The 18,790-nt window shown below is 46.2% G+C and overlaps 1 protein-coding gene across 3 annotated transcripts in view; it reads left to right on the top strand.

Moving 5' to 3' along the window:
* The window catches only part of LOC135394479 (dachshund homolog 1-like), a 238,326-nt gene that overhangs the window by 165,973 nt on the left and 53,563 nt on the right, over positions 1-18,790 (top strand). For all 3 annotated transcript variants that reach the window (XM_064625236.1, XM_064625235.1, XM_064625234.1), the window contains one exon: positions 2,709-2,985. In XM_064625236.1, the coding sequence (XP_064481306.1) occupies positions 2,709-2,985 (277 nt within the window). The remainder of the gene's footprint in view (positions 1-2,708; positions 2,986-18,790) is intronic.

The following is an 18,790-nucleotide window of genomic DNA, read 5'->3' as shown; positions in this document are numbered from 1 at the left end:
TTGTAAGGTGTTGTGGATGTCCAGCATAAACTCACGGTTAAACCTGCGGTTCAAAGGTGAAGCTTCTATATCTGGGGTCCTTACATGGTACGCAATTGGTAACGATTTGTAATCTATGGTGCACTCCTGACCTCGTAGGATTAAAATGGTGGTCGAAGCGTGATATTTGCAATTACGTGCGCTCGCTAAATATCACACGCGTAAAAGAAGCACTGACCGTTGCCGTTGATGTAGGCGTCAGGACTGACACCATCGACTTTCCGATGGCAGGTCCAGTTTCTCAATCCTCACCCACGTCGTCGCGAGAAAGAAATAGATAGAATAGTGGTGCCCTCTCTACCGATAGCCGTCTGTCTTACTCAATAAAGGGGGCGCTGCTTCTCTCCTGCTATTACGGAATATTGGCTCTTAGGCAAAAGGAAAAGAAGAGAGCCGTTTTACATAAACCCGGACAAAGACGAGGGTAAAAACAACTAAAACGAACGAAATAAGTTTTGTAGTAGAAAAGCGAAGAAATATGCGGAGCGTTTAAAAGTTGGAGTAGCGAACGAAAAAAAGAAAGAGGAAAAAAAAGGGTTGATCATCAGGATGTACCAGAGCAAATGTCAGAGCGCGTTGCGAGGCAAACCCAATTTCGATGCACTCTGCATCGTATTATACTTGGCTTCTTGCATATGCCAGACGGCTAATTCTATCTGCGTGCCTTTCTGGCGTTCTCCGAGATGCGCTAAGTGCTAGGTCGAAGGAAGAACCGATGCCTTGCTGGGAAGAAAGGATTCTTTTTGTTGCTATACGGAATTGCGGATAAAAAAAAATCGAGAGAAATCGCTTAGATTGGAAGAGACTTGGGTTGTTTCTAGCCCGCCTTCACTCATTACTAACGGTGTGCGCCGATGCAAATTCGTTGGAATAAAGAAGATTAGGGTTTACGGGAGGACGATAGGCAGATTGAATTTCAGACGTCTGCTTGTGTTCACTCGCGAATATTCCATAATGTATAGATGAATGGCATCAGTTCTCTAGCAAAAGTATGCATACTATTGCATATCCACTATTATGCATATCCACGATGTAACTATTGAACAGTCAGTTCGGTATGGTTTATGAATAACCACACTGAAACATCCATGCCAAATTCTCATTATGAAGCCAGTGGCTCTTAGCCCGGGACGTTCGATATATTGCATTGTGGGCGTTCGATTACTCGGTAAAGGTGCTCCCTAGGAAATGCGAACTTAGAGCATCTGGAGCAAACGTGTCATCCCCCATTGCGCTCTTCCTACCTTCATTCTGTTGACGTCACGCGTCCGGAGTTTCAGGCCACCGCCTGACAAAAGTCCTCAGCGCCAATAAAGGCATCACACTGTAAAGATCGATCGCCATTGGTCGCAGACGCTCCTCAGGTCGGTGCGGCCGGGGAGCGACCACAAACACAGCCGCGTGTCGTCCGACGCCGACAAATTTTCCACAAGGAATGAGAGAACACATTCGCTCTGCCGCTACTGTATTCAGAGTGGCCTGTGCCTCGCAGGTATGGGGTATCTTCGCCACACTGTGTATTTAAAACGTTTCCGTAAAATAACTTGCGCTTAAATCAGGTCGCTCAGCTAAAATATGTTGGGTATTTTATCCTTGTGCACTGCCTGAGAATGAAGCACAGTTTTAAGTTGTATAAAGTATAATTGCTTGAACAATGAACTATATCTTAACTGCGCCAACCATTACATGCTGTGTTCTTATGCTTTCTTCGAATCTGTGCTCTTGTCCCTCTAATGAGGCTTCTTCGCCGGCATCATTGACTATCCTATCAATAGAACTGTCTGAATTAATGCACAGATGGTGCTTACATTCTTGCAAAAGAACTCTCCGGTGTGAAAAAGTTAACACACACCGACCACCTTGTTGTCTTGAGTTGTTTGTGGTGCAAAACATGGAGTGATTACATATTTCTCCTATTGATTAGTTATCCACACACTTTGTTTTGGTGGAAGAAAAAATTAAATGGCCACGTGGTGGGCTTTGTACTGCTATTATTCGCACAATAAAATGAAGTATTTCTCTTATGTGTGATTATAACTCGAAATCAAAGTGTACTCATTATAACGTAGATTTTGGCAGGTATTGTGTATCCATAAATTAATACTGAACATTACTATACCCCCGTCCTCCTGTCTGTTTTGCCTACCCCTCAAACAATGCAAATGTCTTCTCTGAGCGGTAGCTAACTAACGGCATTTTATCATCTTTCAAAGGGAACGCGTAGACATTCATTATCACCTCTGGCGTGTGGTGATCATAGCTCGGCGTTTCGGGCCTTCGAAACTCACGATCACAATCATATGATAAGGCGTGAGTGTGGGCCCTGCTACGAACTCACGTGAAGGTCGACATGGTGTATCGGTGAGCTCGATCATGAACACTAACAACACGAAAATCAACGAGCACACACACAGAAAAGTGAAGAATCTCGGCTAACGGCAGTCCACACCTGTACAGTTCCAATGACAGCCACTGGGTGGCAACACTAATAGCGGCGCCCATTCGTTGTATGGCGTTTTTGTGTATACCACGAAGAAGTAAACTACGACAGCTTCTGTTTCCTTCCAAGTCCGATTCTACAAGCACTTTTAGAGCTTCCGTAATTTACTGTGTCACACATCACGACGAATGTGAGAAAAAATGTAACTATTTCTCTTCGGTATATGTAGGTGATCGGGGAGACAAACCACCGTCAAGCGGTCTACTGCCCAATGGTTTCAACGCCCAGCAAGCCGCTGCCGCGGCAGCCGCGCATCTCAATGCTACCCTTCCATTCCTTGCGATGGGTGCACATCCTGGGGGTCATCCTGGTCTTCTGGGGGCAGCTATGGGCTATCCTTTACCAGGCAGCACGCCTCACCATACAATGGCATCACCTGCGTCCACAAGACCGGATGGAAAGCCAGCTGCCGTACCAGGACACATAGACCCACAAGCCGCGCTAAGGTGAGTTTTACGTTAGCGACTTCTTGTCAAACCCTGTCCGTCTCCCACAGGCGATGTTTGGTTTCGCACTTGTCGGCTTTTTACCATAACTAAGCTTCGCATATCAGAGCGAGGCTGTATGAGTGCACAAGAAAGAAGAACAAACGCAAGTGTTCATAGAAGAACGCGTAGTTGAAGCTTTGGTTTGGTTGAAAAACCATAAAATATATTGAGGTACGCCTAACTCTACACTGGAATCAGAAACGGAAAAAAGAAAAACATAGAAATATAGGCCCAACATATACATTCCGGCTACTCTGTATAGCAATTAAAGCTACAAACTAAGGTCTATGCTAAGGCAAGAACGTAAAAAGAAGAAGCAAACAACGGAATAACGCTTGGGACAGGGACCTCTATTAGTTATACACAGAGGGTGTCCAAGCTAAATGTGAACATTCGAGGGGCGTTCAAGTCAAACCGGGACTTTTCATTTTTCGCAAAAGTAAAATGAACTTACAGGCGAGAAATTAGTTTTATTTTTCAACGTAATCTCCAGCTGCACTAATGCACTTATCCCAGCGCTTCACGAGGGCTTGGATGCCAGCAGCGTAGAAATCCTTACCGACGCGTAGCAGCCATGATCGGACCGCATTCGTGACCTCGTGGTCGCAGCTGAAGTGGCGGCCCCCAAGGAACGCCTTCAGCGGCCCGAAGAGATGGAAATCGCTGGGGCCGAGGTCTGGACTGTAAGGGGAATGTGGCAGCAACTCCCAGCCAAGTTCCTGTAAGGTGCGTGTCGTGAGGTGCGCGGTATGCGGGCGTGCATTGTCCTGTAGGAGGAGGACTCCTTTGGTGATGAGGCCCGGCTTTCCGAAACTGGAGGTGTTCATGAATGATAGTGTTCAACGTTCTCATAGAAAGGTCCGTCTTTCGAGCCAGTTCGAGACATGTTATCCGTCGGTCCTTAAGGATCAGGCGCTCCACAAGTTGGATGTTCTCAGGTACTCTGACACTGGGCTCTGAGCCGCCCCGGCCGGGATCGTCCTGCACTGATGTACGACCGTCTCGAAACCGCTTGCACCACTCAAACGCTTTGCTGCGGCTAAGTGTATCGTGGCCATACTGAGCCTGAAGTCTTCTGTGAATTTCAGAGATTTTACGCCTTCATTCACGATAAACTGTATGACAATTCGCTGTTCGATGTATGGTGCGCGCTCACCTCGTTGTCGACCATCTTGTCTAGCACGGGTCTTCTGTTTTGCACAACCTTTTAACCACTACGTGGTGAACGCGGAGGCCCGTCGCGTGTGAAAATGATGAAAAAGAAGTAGCGGGAGCCATTTGTACACTCAAGAGACAGAAAGTCCCGGTTTGACTTGAAGGCCCCTCGTATTAAAAAAAAAATATATATATATATATATATATATATATATATCACTTTTTCCTAGATGAAATCAATTCCAATATAGCATATGCTGAAGGACACTCTTTAGGAGGGCATTAGAGACAATGTCCTCCTAGAGACAACTCCTAAGACAATGTCTTAATTAACTTTCAATAATTAACTTTTTAATTATAAAAGCTACGAAGTTGTCCCAATGAGAACATCTGTTCCTTTCGGTCACCTGATATCGTAGCCGTTTTGAGAACAAAAATCCGTTCGGTAGATTCAAAGATTCAAAAAATTCGTGAAGGAACACGTTTTTTTTTTTTTTTTCTTGATTGTGTTCATTGCGCATCTTGGGAGAGGCGTATTTCCTTCATCTCCTGGTGAGAGGGGGAAAGAGCACACTATCGCCTCTTGCGTCCTGGAAAAAGATTAAAAGAAAACAGAAAATGCAACACAAGATAAGAGCAGCTCCGATAGAGTCGCCCGATACATATGTTTTTGTTTTGTTTCCGCAAGTTAAAGCTCATCTTCGATGCATGAGGCGGCGCTGTGCTCCTGCGCAATGTAGTACTATGTTGCACGCGACTTGAGCTTCGCAGAAATATCTGTGCAGGCGTTTAAAAAACAATACAAAGGTAAACTGCAGCACTATGACTCTGTTGGGGTTATTACTATGTGATTTAGAGTCTCGTTGAGACAACAACGACGAGAAACAGCTCATTGCGCCATTGCTCAATGCTCAACAGTGCTCACTGCAGCACTATGACTCTGTTGGGGTTATTACTATGTGATTTAGAGTCTCGTTGAGATAACAACGACGAGAAACACAGCTCATTGCGCCACTGACGCAATGAGCGTCAATGGCGCTTTATGGCGCTTTGCTATGAGAGGAGGACATGCCCCTGACCAGATGATAGACGGAACACTGAAAAAAAAAAAGACGCAAGAGGAAAGGGAAAGGAAGAGACATCGCAATAATAATCTGAGGCTGCATGGATTCTTATTGGTACAGGGCAGGGGCATGTCCTCCTTTCATCGCATCTTTGCGGCCGATTTCGTGCGCCGTTGAAATAAGCGCGTCAGAACAAGCCGATTTTCACTTTTTTTTTTTTGCACTCGCTATAGCATTAAAGATTTCGGCTTCCGGTGTATTCGACTAAGTTCGCCACGGGCTTCCTGATTCTGTAAAAAACAAACAAACAAAAAACGTTATGTTGACTAGGCAAATTTCAGAGTTCAATTCAGAAATTACAATTTATTGCAATTGAAATTCGACAAAAGTATTTTTGGGAAGATGGCAAACTTAATTGCCGCACGGGAGCCGTTGATCGCGTATTTTTCCATTCTACCGTTTTCTTATAAACCCCAAATGACAGGGTTCGTGAATCACCCTGTATATATACGCAAAACAAAAAGGTCAGAGTACTTGTGGAAAAGGAACACAAATCCAAAAAGTTGAAATACATCGTCCGCCCGGAGTTCTCGAAGATATCTTTGCGGACGAAGTATTTCGACCCTCCATATCATAGCATCCGTGCACACCGCCTAAGCAGCGAGGGCCAAGCGGCAAAGCCGTGAAAATAATAAATGGACGGCTATCTAAGGCCGCGAGTGAAGGCTGAAGGTGATTGCGAGAGATGCAATTGCGAGAGATGCAATGTTTTCCAAGTTGACATTTTATAGCATGCCAATGCGTTGTTGATAACCATCGGCTGATGTCATCAGCGTGTATGCTGATACTTACACGAAGGGAAAGTAAATGCGGGAAATGCTGGGTTGAACAGCAAGGGGGTCAGAGCTCCCACCTACGGTACGCTCGAACACTGGGCATGATGCTGACTGTTCTGACTTGCAATGCGCATAAATATTCCCTAGGTACGAATAAACCCAACGAAGCGATGGGTCAACATTCTCTAACGTGTTCAACGCATTGTTAACGCAGTTGTTCAATGCAGACTGGGTTAAGGATCTGGCGCTTTATGAGCTAACAGGGGTAGCTTGTCAGGCTGATTGAACAAAAAGACCTTACATTGGGCATGCTGCCTCGGGTACTTGGGGTATAGCGTGGTGCCTCTACCTGATTTCTCAAAGGATGAGCGCTCCACGAATGTCCTCAGTAAGGAGAAAGAGCATACTACGAGAAACGTGAATAACCCTGAAGATGGTGACATTCCTTGAAATTTAGGGAGGACGCAGGGACAAACGAGCTTGCATCCTGCTTTTATGTACAACGTGAATACCGTGCATGGATCCGTTACTATTCATCCAAACTACATAGTTTGCAGCCAACGTAAGCGGTTTACATCAGTTCAAAGGATATACTGGAGTCTGAAAAAAAAAACAAAAAAAAACAGAAAAACAAAAAAACGTTTCACGGAGTCGTCGCCTGGCTAAGTTTACTTTCACCAATCAGATAACAGAGCATATAACGTACGATCTCAGCAACTTTTGCAATTCAAACCTTTGATTTGTTCCCCGAGTATTCCATTGATCATTTCCACGCACTCAGCACTATGCGTTCCCGCGCGCATTAAAAACTTTTTCTTTTCAACACTTGCCTTACTCAAAAGGTACTCAGCGGCACGCGCAGCAATCTGCGATTTCAGGAAAGGACGGAAGCTCGCAAGACAAGAGGAAGTCACGTTTTTCGCCTCGAAGTGAGAGCACATGGATGTCAAATTTTTCATTCCAAAGTTCCCCCTCGGTTCCCCCCATCCACCCCATTTCAGCTAGGTTTCCTTCTCGATCTTCAGAAGTGAATTATATGTACAGGTTCCAAGACTGGAGACGTGGGTCGAGGAAAGGGAATTCAACACTTTCGTTTTATTCGCGCCTTTCGAACGTGAAGGGCTGTGGATATCGAAATTGAAGCTGCTTCTCGCGTGTAGCGTTTTGAAGCTTCATTTTGGGTTGATATACGATAATGGACGTCTCGCACATGTTGCAGCTGTAGAAGGAGGGGTGGATGAAGATGATATAGAATAGGTTCAAGCTAGGCGAGTTGATTAACGTTAGCTAGTAGTCGCATGCAAAATATACTTCGCCGCTAGCACTCTCTAATAATAATAATAATAATAGTAATAATTTTCGATCAGGTGCCCATGAACTACCCGAAGGTCTGGGAAATGGTGCAGCAAACATAAGTACAAAGAAGCTACACATCAAATAGAGCAGACAAAACAGCAAATGTTAAAGTCAGTCATGGGAAAAACGAAACAACTAAAGGGATGGCTGCATAAACTACACATGGGAATTGATTTGATGGCATTAGTGTGACGTCCCTCGCCGTAGCCGAAGGGGAAGGAGCACAAAATTAACGAAGAAAAGGGGATACACTCAACGTGGGCACCCGCAGAGGCGAGCAGAAATGACACCACGCACTTCGTTAACAACAACAAAACGTGATTTAATGGACAAAACTAAACACTACGCCATTATTCAGTACGTATGATGGATAACACAAATCGCGGCAACAACACACATTATATCAAGCGAACACAGCTTAAATATATGACGTGATCTGCTTTAAGCAAATGGTTACGGAAACCGCGGACAAACAAAACTCGAGAATCATGCGCAAACGCGGGAGAGACAACAACGCGACAAGAGTGACCGACCCTGACTTTGCGCACCCCGACGACACCACATCTTCACCAGGCCATGGACGGTGGCGTGGCAGACGAGCTCTGAAGACGACTTCGACAGTGACCTACGCGGCCGGCTTTCCATGCTGTGGCTTTCGGTTGCTGCTTCCGTCGATCTTCATCCGCTCTGGTCTCCATTCTTGGTCCACGGCCGGGTCAACCAATAGCGAAGACGGCGACTTGGCGGCAGGCGAACCGTCCCACTTGGAGGCTCGGTCCCAGGAGTTCGCCTACCGCCCTCGTGGATCCGTCTCTCCGCTCACCACATCGTCGTCGGGTGCACCTCTTTCCGGTCAGTCACCGCCAGCTGGGCCTCTAGGTCGTAACTTCGGTTGCCCGGACGTCAGCGCTGGTGGAAGGAGACTTCGGGGACGAACCCTCATGTCGAAGGTGGGTTCCAGGCGTCAAGGCGCCGCCGTCGTCCATCTCCCTCCGTCCGGAGGCGTCCGTCCGGGCGTCCGTCCGGGCTCCCGCATTCGATCACATATCGATGACTCTCCGCTGGTTCCGACCCTCGACGCATACTACGACTGACTGTTTGGGCGACTGTCTCTCTCTCTCCCTCTCTCGAAGTTATCCATGGTTTATATAACCTTCCCGGGCCATGTCACAGTCCGGGTCAGTCACGTACGCCAAACCAAAAGCACATGTGCGTCCGACACTGCATTCGAAGAACGCAGTAATTGCCACTGCTTCCGTTAACATACAGTTATGCTGCCTTCTACACAAAGCTGCCTCTAGGGGAAAACAACACTGTCTAAGGGGGAGCAGATGTCACCCTTCCCACGGAGACACACTGTGTACATGTCAACTAAAGTTTTATGGCTTTCAACTGTGGGGGAACACGAGCTTTTGCGACCGTTTGAAAGCAACAGGGGCGCTGTCCCTTTGATGTTAGAAAATCGGAAAAAGTCTGTGAAACCGATTTTATCAAGAAACTCGCAGCGTCACATTAGTAACATTAGAAAACTCAGCGAATATGTCGACATCGTGATACTCGAACAGCTTATTACAGCACGTTAGTAGACGACGAGTAGGACTTAGCTTCTATATGCTGTCGACATGAAAGATGGGATGAGGTCTAAGCGAATGAGAAGCTGCATGAATAGTTAATGAAGTGTAGTAAATCAGGGGAGCTGAAGACAGAGTGAACCAGTTTGTACAAGAAGACACAATCTTTAAAAGTTCTACGGTTTGACAAGGTTTGCAAGCCAAGGTTCTCCAGGATATGCTCGTAATTGCAGTATACGCTGACACTCATATGTCGGTCATAAAGAATAGAAATGAGGCGGCGTTGGACATGTTCAATATCGTCAGAAAGCGTTTTGCTTGTACAGTTCCAGGCAACAGTGGCAAATTCCAGGATGGGGAGCACAACAGCAAAGAATAAGCTAAAAAAACACATTGGTTGAGCGAATGACTTAGTGGTGCGCTTAATGATGCCAAGTTTGAGCATCGCTGAACTCTTAATACTCCACACGTGTGCTTGAAATGTTAGAGAGCTGTCAGTGAGTATACCAAGGTCACGAACAACGGAATCTCTTCTTATATAACTGGAGTCAAGTGTGTAATGGTGAACAATTGAAATAGTTTTTCTAGTGAAGGAAATAGCGAGAGTATTCAGAAGATTAAGGTTGATGCTCTTAACCGTCTTTGTTATTTTTGATTCTGCATCGTCGGAAACTTGTACATTGTTTTTTCTTCACGTTCTACGTTTAACAAATTGTTAGAACACCACATATGAATACGAGAAATGTCGTCTTGCAACAGAGCACAATCATGATAGCTTTCAATAAATCTATACAACTTGATACCATCAGCGGAGAGGAGCACCGATGAGTTACGTACACATGCTGGCAAATCAATAATAAACACATTAACAAGGAAAGGACCTAAAAGAACACTGTGGGACGAGAGCACGAGCCCTTATACGGAACATAGTTACAGCGATTATGATGATATGATGAAATTCAAAGCTAATGATCCAGGATCAAGATCACGATCATGATCAAGCTAATTATCCATGTAGGCACAGATTTATGTAGGCACGAACCCTATGCATAATCCTAGGTATGATACATATGTAGGCATCAATCTACGAGGGGTGTTCAAGTCAAACCGGGACTTTTCATTTTTCGCAAAAGTAAAATGAACTTACAAGCCAGAAATTACTTCTATTTTTGAACGTAATCTCCAGCTGCAGTAATGCACTTGTCCCAGCGTTTCACGAGGGCTTGGATGCCAGCAGCGTAGAAATGCCATGAAACGCGTAGCAGCCATGATCAGATCGTATTCTTGACCTCGTCGTCGCAGCTGAAGTGGCGGCCACCAAGGAACGCCTTCAGTGGCCCGAAGAAATGAAAATCGCTGGGGGCGATGTGTGGACTGTAAGGGGGATGTGGCAGCACAACTCCAAGCCAAGTTCCTGTAAGGTACATGTCGTGAGATGCACGGTATGCAGGCTTGCATTGTCCTGTAGGAGGAGGTCTCCTTTGGTGATGAGGCCCGGCCGCTTTTGCTTCAGCGCCTTATGCACATCCCTGAGAACCTGGCAGCAATATGCACTATTATGGTGGTACCACTGGGCAGAAAATCAACATGAACAACGCCAGCCTTGTCCCAGAAAACCGTGGCTATGACCTTACCCGCAGACGGGGTGCTTCGGAACTTCTTGGGAGCTGGCGAGCCCAGATCTTCCACTGTTTTGATGCGCGTTTAGACTCAGGAGTGAAATGGTGCACCCACGTTACATCGCACGTGATGATTCGTTTACGGAACGCTGTCCTTCAGTGTCGAAACGGTACCTTAGCTCTTGGCAGATTTCCTGTCTTCTCTGCCGGTCAAACACGGAGAGCTGCCTCGGGACCTAATTTTCCGAAACTGGAGGTGTTCATGAATGATAGTGTTCAACGTTCCCACAGAAACGTCCGTCTTTCGAGCCAGTTCGAGACATGTTATCCGTCGGTCGTTGATGATCAGGCGCTCCACAAGTTGGATGTTCTCAGAAACTCTGACACTGGGCTAGGAGCCGCCCCGGCCTGGATCGTCCTGCACTGATGTACGGCCGTCTCGGAACCGTTTGCACCACTCAAACGCTTTGCTGCGGCTAAGTGTATCGTGGCCATACTGAGCCTGAAGTCGTCTGTGAATTTCAGATGACTTTACGCCTTCATTCACGGGAAACTTCATGGCAATTCGCTGTTCGATGTGCGCGCTCAGCTTGTTGTCGGCCACCTTGTCCAGTACGTGTCTTCTGTTTTGCACAAACCTTGGACCACCACGTGGCGAACGCGGAGGCCTGTCGCGTGTGAAAATGACAAAAAAGAAGTAGTGCGAGCCATTTTTACACTCAGGAATCAGAAAGTCTCGATTTGACTTGAACACCCCTCGTATGTAGAGCACAGAAAGGGCGAATAGTCCTCAGTCGACGTGAAGTTATCGGTGAACTGTTTCATATTCATATACTATTTTAACATCTCCCAAAACACAACTAAATAAGCTTGCGCTGATACAGAAACAAGCGCATCGACTAATCGAAAATTACAATCTCGCATATGTCTGCAACGCTTGTACTCCACCCCAGCAGCGCCCTCGGACATTCCCACCATCACGATCACGTCCAGCATCGTCATCGCCACTTCGATCATTCCCGTCGTCTCTCATCGTCATCACTCATCATTGTCACCACTCATATTAGACCCCTAGCTATGGGGTAGCGTTCCACTCCTAGAGTAGAAAACCTCCCCACTTCACCATCACAATATATATGTTGTTGTTGTTGTACTCCACATATTGCCCATCTTCAAATATACTATTTTGAACTAGGAATGTATGTATATAAGTAAGGGTTTGAACAACTTAGGCAAGTCAAACAGAAGAATTATGTCTTGCGAAATCCTCAAAGATATTACGAGCCACTAGAGCATAACATGGTACAGAAAATACTACCTACTGTATTGCTAGCCACTGTACCATGTAGTACTACGTTGTACGTGACTTGAGCTTCGCAGAAACATCTGTGCAGGCGTTTAAAAAACAATGCAAAGGTAAACTGCAGCACTATGATTCTGTTGGGGTTATTTCTATGTGATTTAGAGTCTCTCGTTTTCTTCTTATTTTTTTTTTATTTTTGCATGAAAACATAAAAGTTCAGTTTGGTAGCCAGGTCAAAATTTACGATGGAACAAAATTATGCCGAAATTATTTTATATGTGTATTTAGGAAAGGGGGGAAAGGGTAGCGTGCGCTACGGCGGCTTGCTACTCCCAGCAAAGAAGATAAAAGAAAGAAAGTGAAGAAGAAACAAACAAACAAACACGGAATCGGTCACAGTTCACAGTTCACCCAGAAGGCCACAGACCCGCAGGAACTGCAAAGGTGCCTTGGTCACCTCACTATGCTGTGTGGGGACTAGCAGCCTAGGTATGGAAAAGTCCGAGATCCTGAGGGGAGCGATGCACGACCGCAGGAGAAGACGGTGTTGGCGGTAACGGGTGCAGTGGAGCAGCTGGTGCGGAGCCACATTAGGAACATTTCATTGACCAGCGCACCGCGGCAGTAAGCACATGCGGAAGGTGTACACGGCTCGATGCCACTGGCCAGATGACAATGGAATACAAGAGGCCTCTTTGCTCATCATTTGTTGGGGGGGGGGGGGGGTATGTTTACTGCAAAGAAAAAAAAAGAGAAGCGAAAGGTTAGCCATGATTTAGGCTTGCTATACCCAAAAGCTAACCAACAAATAAAACAAGATAACAGCAGCAGAGACACAGAAAATTATGAAAAAATACAGAAAAAAAAAAAGAAACAGATTCCTCACTAATCGTTGTGCAGACAGTCATATAGGACGTACCAGAGAGTGCCCAAGAGTTTAGATTCCCGAAGGAATCGTGTCAGCGCAGACGTGACTTCAGCGTGCTGAGCAGAGACATTTGATGAACCTTATTTTTTTGGTCCGCTTATTATGCGTTCCCATACTACAGTTGTCCCTATCGTTTGAAATTACATACACCTCAGGCAGTGGTGGTTGACGCCCGGGTGCAAACATGCTGGCGCAATGAAAAATCTAATTTGCTGATGTATCTAATTCTGCTTCGTATCGTCAGCTTGTGTTATTCAGTAAAGATGTTTCACACGGTCCCCTCGAGCCGCGTGCCGCCTAGTCCACATGCAGAACGTTCGACCACCGAACTGCGGTCGGTGCTGGCATCAGTAGGCACCGTAACCACACAAGAGTCAGCCTACGTGTTACTACATTTAAAATAAAATAAAAAATTCAGTGTTTCCGCCGCGAAGCTACTGTGGCTATGAGCTGTGCACATGCGAGGACCGATGGAGATGGGAGAGCAGGAACGCGTTGGAGACAGGGAGGTTAGTGTGCGCCCTGGGCCGACTTCAGAGCAAAATTAACTGTGTGGACATTCGCCTGGAAAATGTGCCGGAGAGTCCAGGGAAACCTCAGACAGCACAGCCGGTGGTAAGATTCGAACCCACCACCTCCGAGTCTTCAGCACGACCTTGGCTACCACCGGCGAGCGGACGCTTTCACCAGATCGTCCACGCCGCTGGTGAACACAATAGTGCTGGCACCAAAGGAAAAACATGCAGTATCCAAGTTTTTTTTTCTTTGTGGTATAGAATCTGGGAAAGTTCGAGTACAACCACACACAAAGCATGTTTGCGGGAAACGTTTCTGTGACGCATATCAGGCACACTGCCTGTCTCTTCCGTCGCGCATTTGTAGCCCACTTGGAAAGAGTGACTTTTATGCGAGCATGACCATGTAGGCCGAATGTTTTGATGTGTCTGGGAATGATGGAAGTGGCAATTGAAGACGGCAAGAATCGAAGAGCGTTTCCCAATGTCGCGGAACGGGACAAATGCAGCCGTTTCCCATGTGATGGAGGGACAGTGATGGATTGGAAGAGCGATTTGGACGTAGCATGGAAGAAAGCCACTCCTCCATCACTGCCTCATAGCAGCACTCAATTGGTACTTGCAGCAGCTCAGTTGCAGTTGCCCACTTCGAATCGGTTCAGACTTCTTACTAGACGTTGTCTAAGCAGAACGGAGGGGCTGATCCTCCTGACCCTTCTTGGCGCGTTTAAAGCCGTATTTGTTGCGAGCGTTCGGATTAGCAGCGATGATCTGATGGATCACGTGGAATCATCTATTGGTGACCTAGAGGCAACAGCTCTATGGCGTTGTCAACATTTAAAGGAGAAGCGAAAGAAATCTAAAAATCTCCTTTGACCTCTTGCAAAGGAGGGAAAACACGCAACCGATCAAATCCGTCAAATACTTCTACATTCTGTAGTTCTTATGGCACATGAGGTCTACTATCAACATGATACGGTGATTCGATGCCCTGTGTTGAGGAGAAAGACGTCGGTTTGGCGATTATGACACATACGTACGTATCTGCGTTGCAAACTTATGAACAAGATGGCGAATCAAAAATATGAATAGAGACCCCTTCAAATTACACATGGACAACAGTGTATATGTTATGCCTCTGTGAAACCTAAAACACCGGCATATTGGTATAGCATGCTGTATAAATGTGTGCTTTCGAAATTATTATTTCCAACTTCTCGCGTTTCTTTGTTTGACGTTTATTTTACCGAGCTTGAACCAGGTACCAGCTTTTTCTGCTTGTCCTCCTCCCCATATGCCCAGGAAATCAGGAGACTATATGTTGTCACACGAGCGCGAGACGTCCGCTCCGTAGAACGACATAGCCCCCTAATCTATTCATCGGGTCAGAACCCCAGCCCAAAAAGCTCCCTGTTCTGTCGCGAGTCGATACCGAAACCGCGGAGTAAAACTACAGACGAAACAACTGTCACCTCGTCCATCTTTCTGATCCCCGAGATTCAAAAGAAGTCAAAGCCCAAGCCAAGAAGAGGTCGCATTGATTTTGCCATTATTCGCTTCTCACCAACTTCTCTCAAACATTCGCAACTCTCGTAGGCGGATGTTGCCACGAACAAACGCATAAATATATAATGGGAATAAGTAGAATACATATTCAGACTGGGACGGCGTGCAACTGATTGATAGATGAGTCTTGAATTCGCAGCGGATGACAGTCTTTTGAAGAACGGTTGTTGTGCGTTATGTCGGTGGTTTCGGAGAGCGGGGCCTACGAGATGCCATTTCAAGTGAGTGCGTACGAGATATGGATGCTGTGAAGATTTAGGGCATTCGCATCCATCACTGTGTATATTTTCGTAGAGATGCCGTTGGTGCTTTGGAGGATTGGCTCCGGGGAGGAAAGTAGAAGGTGCGTGTGCGTGCGTCAAGTTAAATTCTGAATTGTTTTAAAGGCTGTGGAACGACTGTCTGCGTGCTGTGTGTTCATGGTTTTTTTTTTCGACGGTAGCAAGTGTTCGCCCTGTCGTAATGACCATGTTCTTGGCCTGATGGGAGATAACAGTGAGAATATCTGCATCTTTATGGATTTCATTCAGCGGTGGCATTGATTTTCGCTCGACAGACATGTGTTTTCTGACTTTCGTTTGCACTTGGAATTGTGCTTCAGACATGTGTTTGACAGTGTAGGAGTTGCAGAAGGCCACAATGGATGTGAAAGATAATGATCATCTATAATTTTTACCACCCTGAGGCTTCAAATGCGAGCATTAAGCTGAAAACTGTGAAAAAATAGCTAAGAAGCAAGCGAGCTGGTGAAGATGATGCATAATGTAAAAACACCGAGACAAGGGAACACGAAGGGTGTTCGTATTGTGTCTGTCCCTTCGTGTTCCCTAGTCTCGGGGTTTTTACATTATGCGTCTGAAAACTGTGTCCGCACGCGAAGAGTGTTCACGTGAATCAGATCTAAAAACATACCTACTCAGTAGTCTTGCAACATTTACAATATGCCACCATTGCAACGGTCGACGAATACAGGTAAGACCAAACTAAACCGGTACAAGCGAGTTGATGTACTGGAGATAGAAGACTAACATTTCCTTAAGCCTGAGGGGTAGATATACAAACAATGAGGACACCACAGCAGATGCATAACCGGTCAGATAATTATTCCCGATAACTATTTAATGTAGAAACAGCACCATGCTTACTGCAAAATTATGCAACATTATTGGTGACAGGATACCCACGAATTGAATTGTCAGATGTAGCTCTTTCTAAGCGACATCTTTCAAATCTCTCGTGTATAATGGTAAACTCCTTCTAACATCTGCAGGTTCCTTGAATTATACGATAGTTACCGCAAACATGAAGTCTGAAAAGCAGCATGTGTAACGGATAGTAGGCAGCAAAAAAGCATGTGTAACGGATAATGTTTTGAAGCAGAATTACTAAATGTCCGTACGACGAGGAAAATTAAGGAGATCTCAGTAGGCTTTGGAACTCGATATGTTATGTTGAACACGATGGAAATTTAGGTTCTTAGGCTGGAACACAGAAGAAAGGACAAAGACACAAGGGACGCAACCTTGGAAGTCATTGGAGAGGCGTGTTAGCTTAGGCCAATTGGTAGAGCCCTGCACCATCCGCGAACGGAAGCGGATATCCGCAAGATGAAAGATTATGAAAGATGGAAGTCACTGAAAAGGTTAGCCAGCTGTAGGACTCGAACCCACATCTTCTGGATTACCGATCCAGGGCTCTACCAATTGAGCTAAGCTAACCCACCTCCCCAGTGACTTCCAAAGTCACGTCATCGAAGATGTGGGTTCGAGTCCTACAGCTGGCTAACCTTTTCAGTGACTTCCATCTTTCATCATTAATTTCTTAGGCATTTGAGGCTTTGCATGTATTTGTCCTTTCTATGTGTGTTCCAGCCTCAGAACATCAGTTGCCCCATATCCGCAAGATACTTGCGGATTCGGATGAAAACTTAACACTTTCTGCGGTGTACGGATCGGATGCGGATGCGAAGGCAGCGGAACGGTAGCGGATCGGATGCGGATATACCGCGTGCTGTAATTTTTCCACCAGCAATTTATTTGTATTGCGCGCCGTCAGCTAGCGCATGCTCGGGTTCACCTTTGACCATGCACGGTCAAGACGGTAGGGGAGGCATTCTGGAGTCTCGAACCACGTGAGCACCAGCGAGGTAGCGATCCACGCGTTCCAGAAGTCTCTCCATATCGCGTTTGTTGGGCCTTTGCTTGTCGTCGTGAGTCCTTCCGTGACAGCATGGAGGCATCCGAAATTATACCAAAATGCTTCCGGCGGTCTTTACGCGTCCTTCGAAAAGTGCGGTTTTTGCGGATCCGATGCAGATGTTGCGTTTTGCTCAGCGGATCGGATGCGGATGTAAACGGTTGCGTATGCTGCGGGTAGGGATCGGATGCGGATAACGTGTGCGCGGATGCGGGTCGGATGCGGATGCCAAAAATCTCATACGCGCAGGGCTCTAGCATGTACCGGCAATCCAGCAGATGTGGGTTCGCGACCTGCAGCTGGCTAACCTGTTCAGTGACTTCCTTCTGTCTTCATTCATGTTATGTTGCTCTGCGTAGGTGTAGTAGACAGTCTGATTTTTCCATTTTTTTCTTTCTATCCCTCACCATCGATATGTCATCGCCAACACGCTTTGTAAGCTCCACACCACCCCGCCTTCATCAAAGGCACCTTTCGGAGGACGGTAAGATAGCTCCCCTGGCATGGTGGTCCTGTGTCATGTCCTGGCATGTCGCGTTGATAAAAGCGCCCGTGACCTCTGGAACAGAAATTGTGATGGCTTACACACCATTCTGACTGTAACGCGGGAGCATACGATTGGATATACCATGCCAAATCTCATAGCTCGCATGTGCGAGGCTATATGATACTGGCTAAGTTATTATTAGTCAGCCGGTTTCCCCGAAGAACATATTATTGTACTGCGCATTTGACTTACTACTTGACTAAAACTTCGTCTAGCCTCATCTAGAAATGCTTCCTCGCACTCTGCTCAACACACCAGTTCGTGGTTAAGATGATAGCCTTCCACGCCGACACTGGGAGGTGACGCGGGTTCGAATACCCGTACCGGCTATGCTGTCTTGGGTTTTCCCTAGGTTTTCCGGCAGACTTTCCAGACTAATGTCGGCACAGTTTCCCCTGAAGTCGGCCCAGCACCCATACTAATCCCCTCCGCTGTCTCCCACTCCTTCCTGCTGTCCTTTCTCCATCTGTCCTCCTGTGTACGCGGCTCATAACCACAGTTGCTCCGCGGCGCTAACAGGGGATTTAAAAAAAAAAAGATGACGAACCACTCAGATCTTGCGCTACCAAATAAAGCTTATCATGAATTATAAAGATAAAATAACGCACACTCACTTCCCCGCAAGAATAAAGCGTGCTACACCTGAACCTCGTTTAGATGACTTCATTCCGCACGGGTGCTGTATCAGTCCCTCAAACTCACCTCTGAACGGAACATTTCCATTAGCAAGAGGGAACAGCTTCCGAAAAAGAGAAAAATCATCAGCGACCAAATCGAAACATCATCAATCAAGCGCGTGCGCCTCAGATTGCGTTGTCGTTTGCATCTGTTATCTAGGATATGTTTTCCTTTCCGTTCCGTCCCGCATTTTTTTAATGTCTTCATACACGGTACAGTCATTACTGCGATGTCAAATACGATCATTTATATCTATTTTAACGAAGACGCAGATAAAGAGAAACAGAAAACCGTATGGCGTTCGCTCGATGCGATGCGCCACTGGTGTATCAACGGTGAGTCGGTCTCAACAAAACCCAGCACTTCAGCAACCAAATACAGAGATAGAAAAAAAAATACAAACTTTGGAGGACGTTACGTCGTCTCTGA

The sequence above is a fragment of the Ornithodoros turicata genome, chromosome 5 (genome assembly GCF_037126465.1).
Source record: "Ornithodoros turicata isolate Travis chromosome 5, ASM3712646v1, whole genome shotgun sequence".
NCBI lineage: Eukaryota > Metazoa > Arthropoda > Arachnida > Ixodida > Argasidae > Ornithodoros > Ornithodoros turicata.
This window is presented reverse-complemented; position numbering and strand designations above follow the sequence as displayed.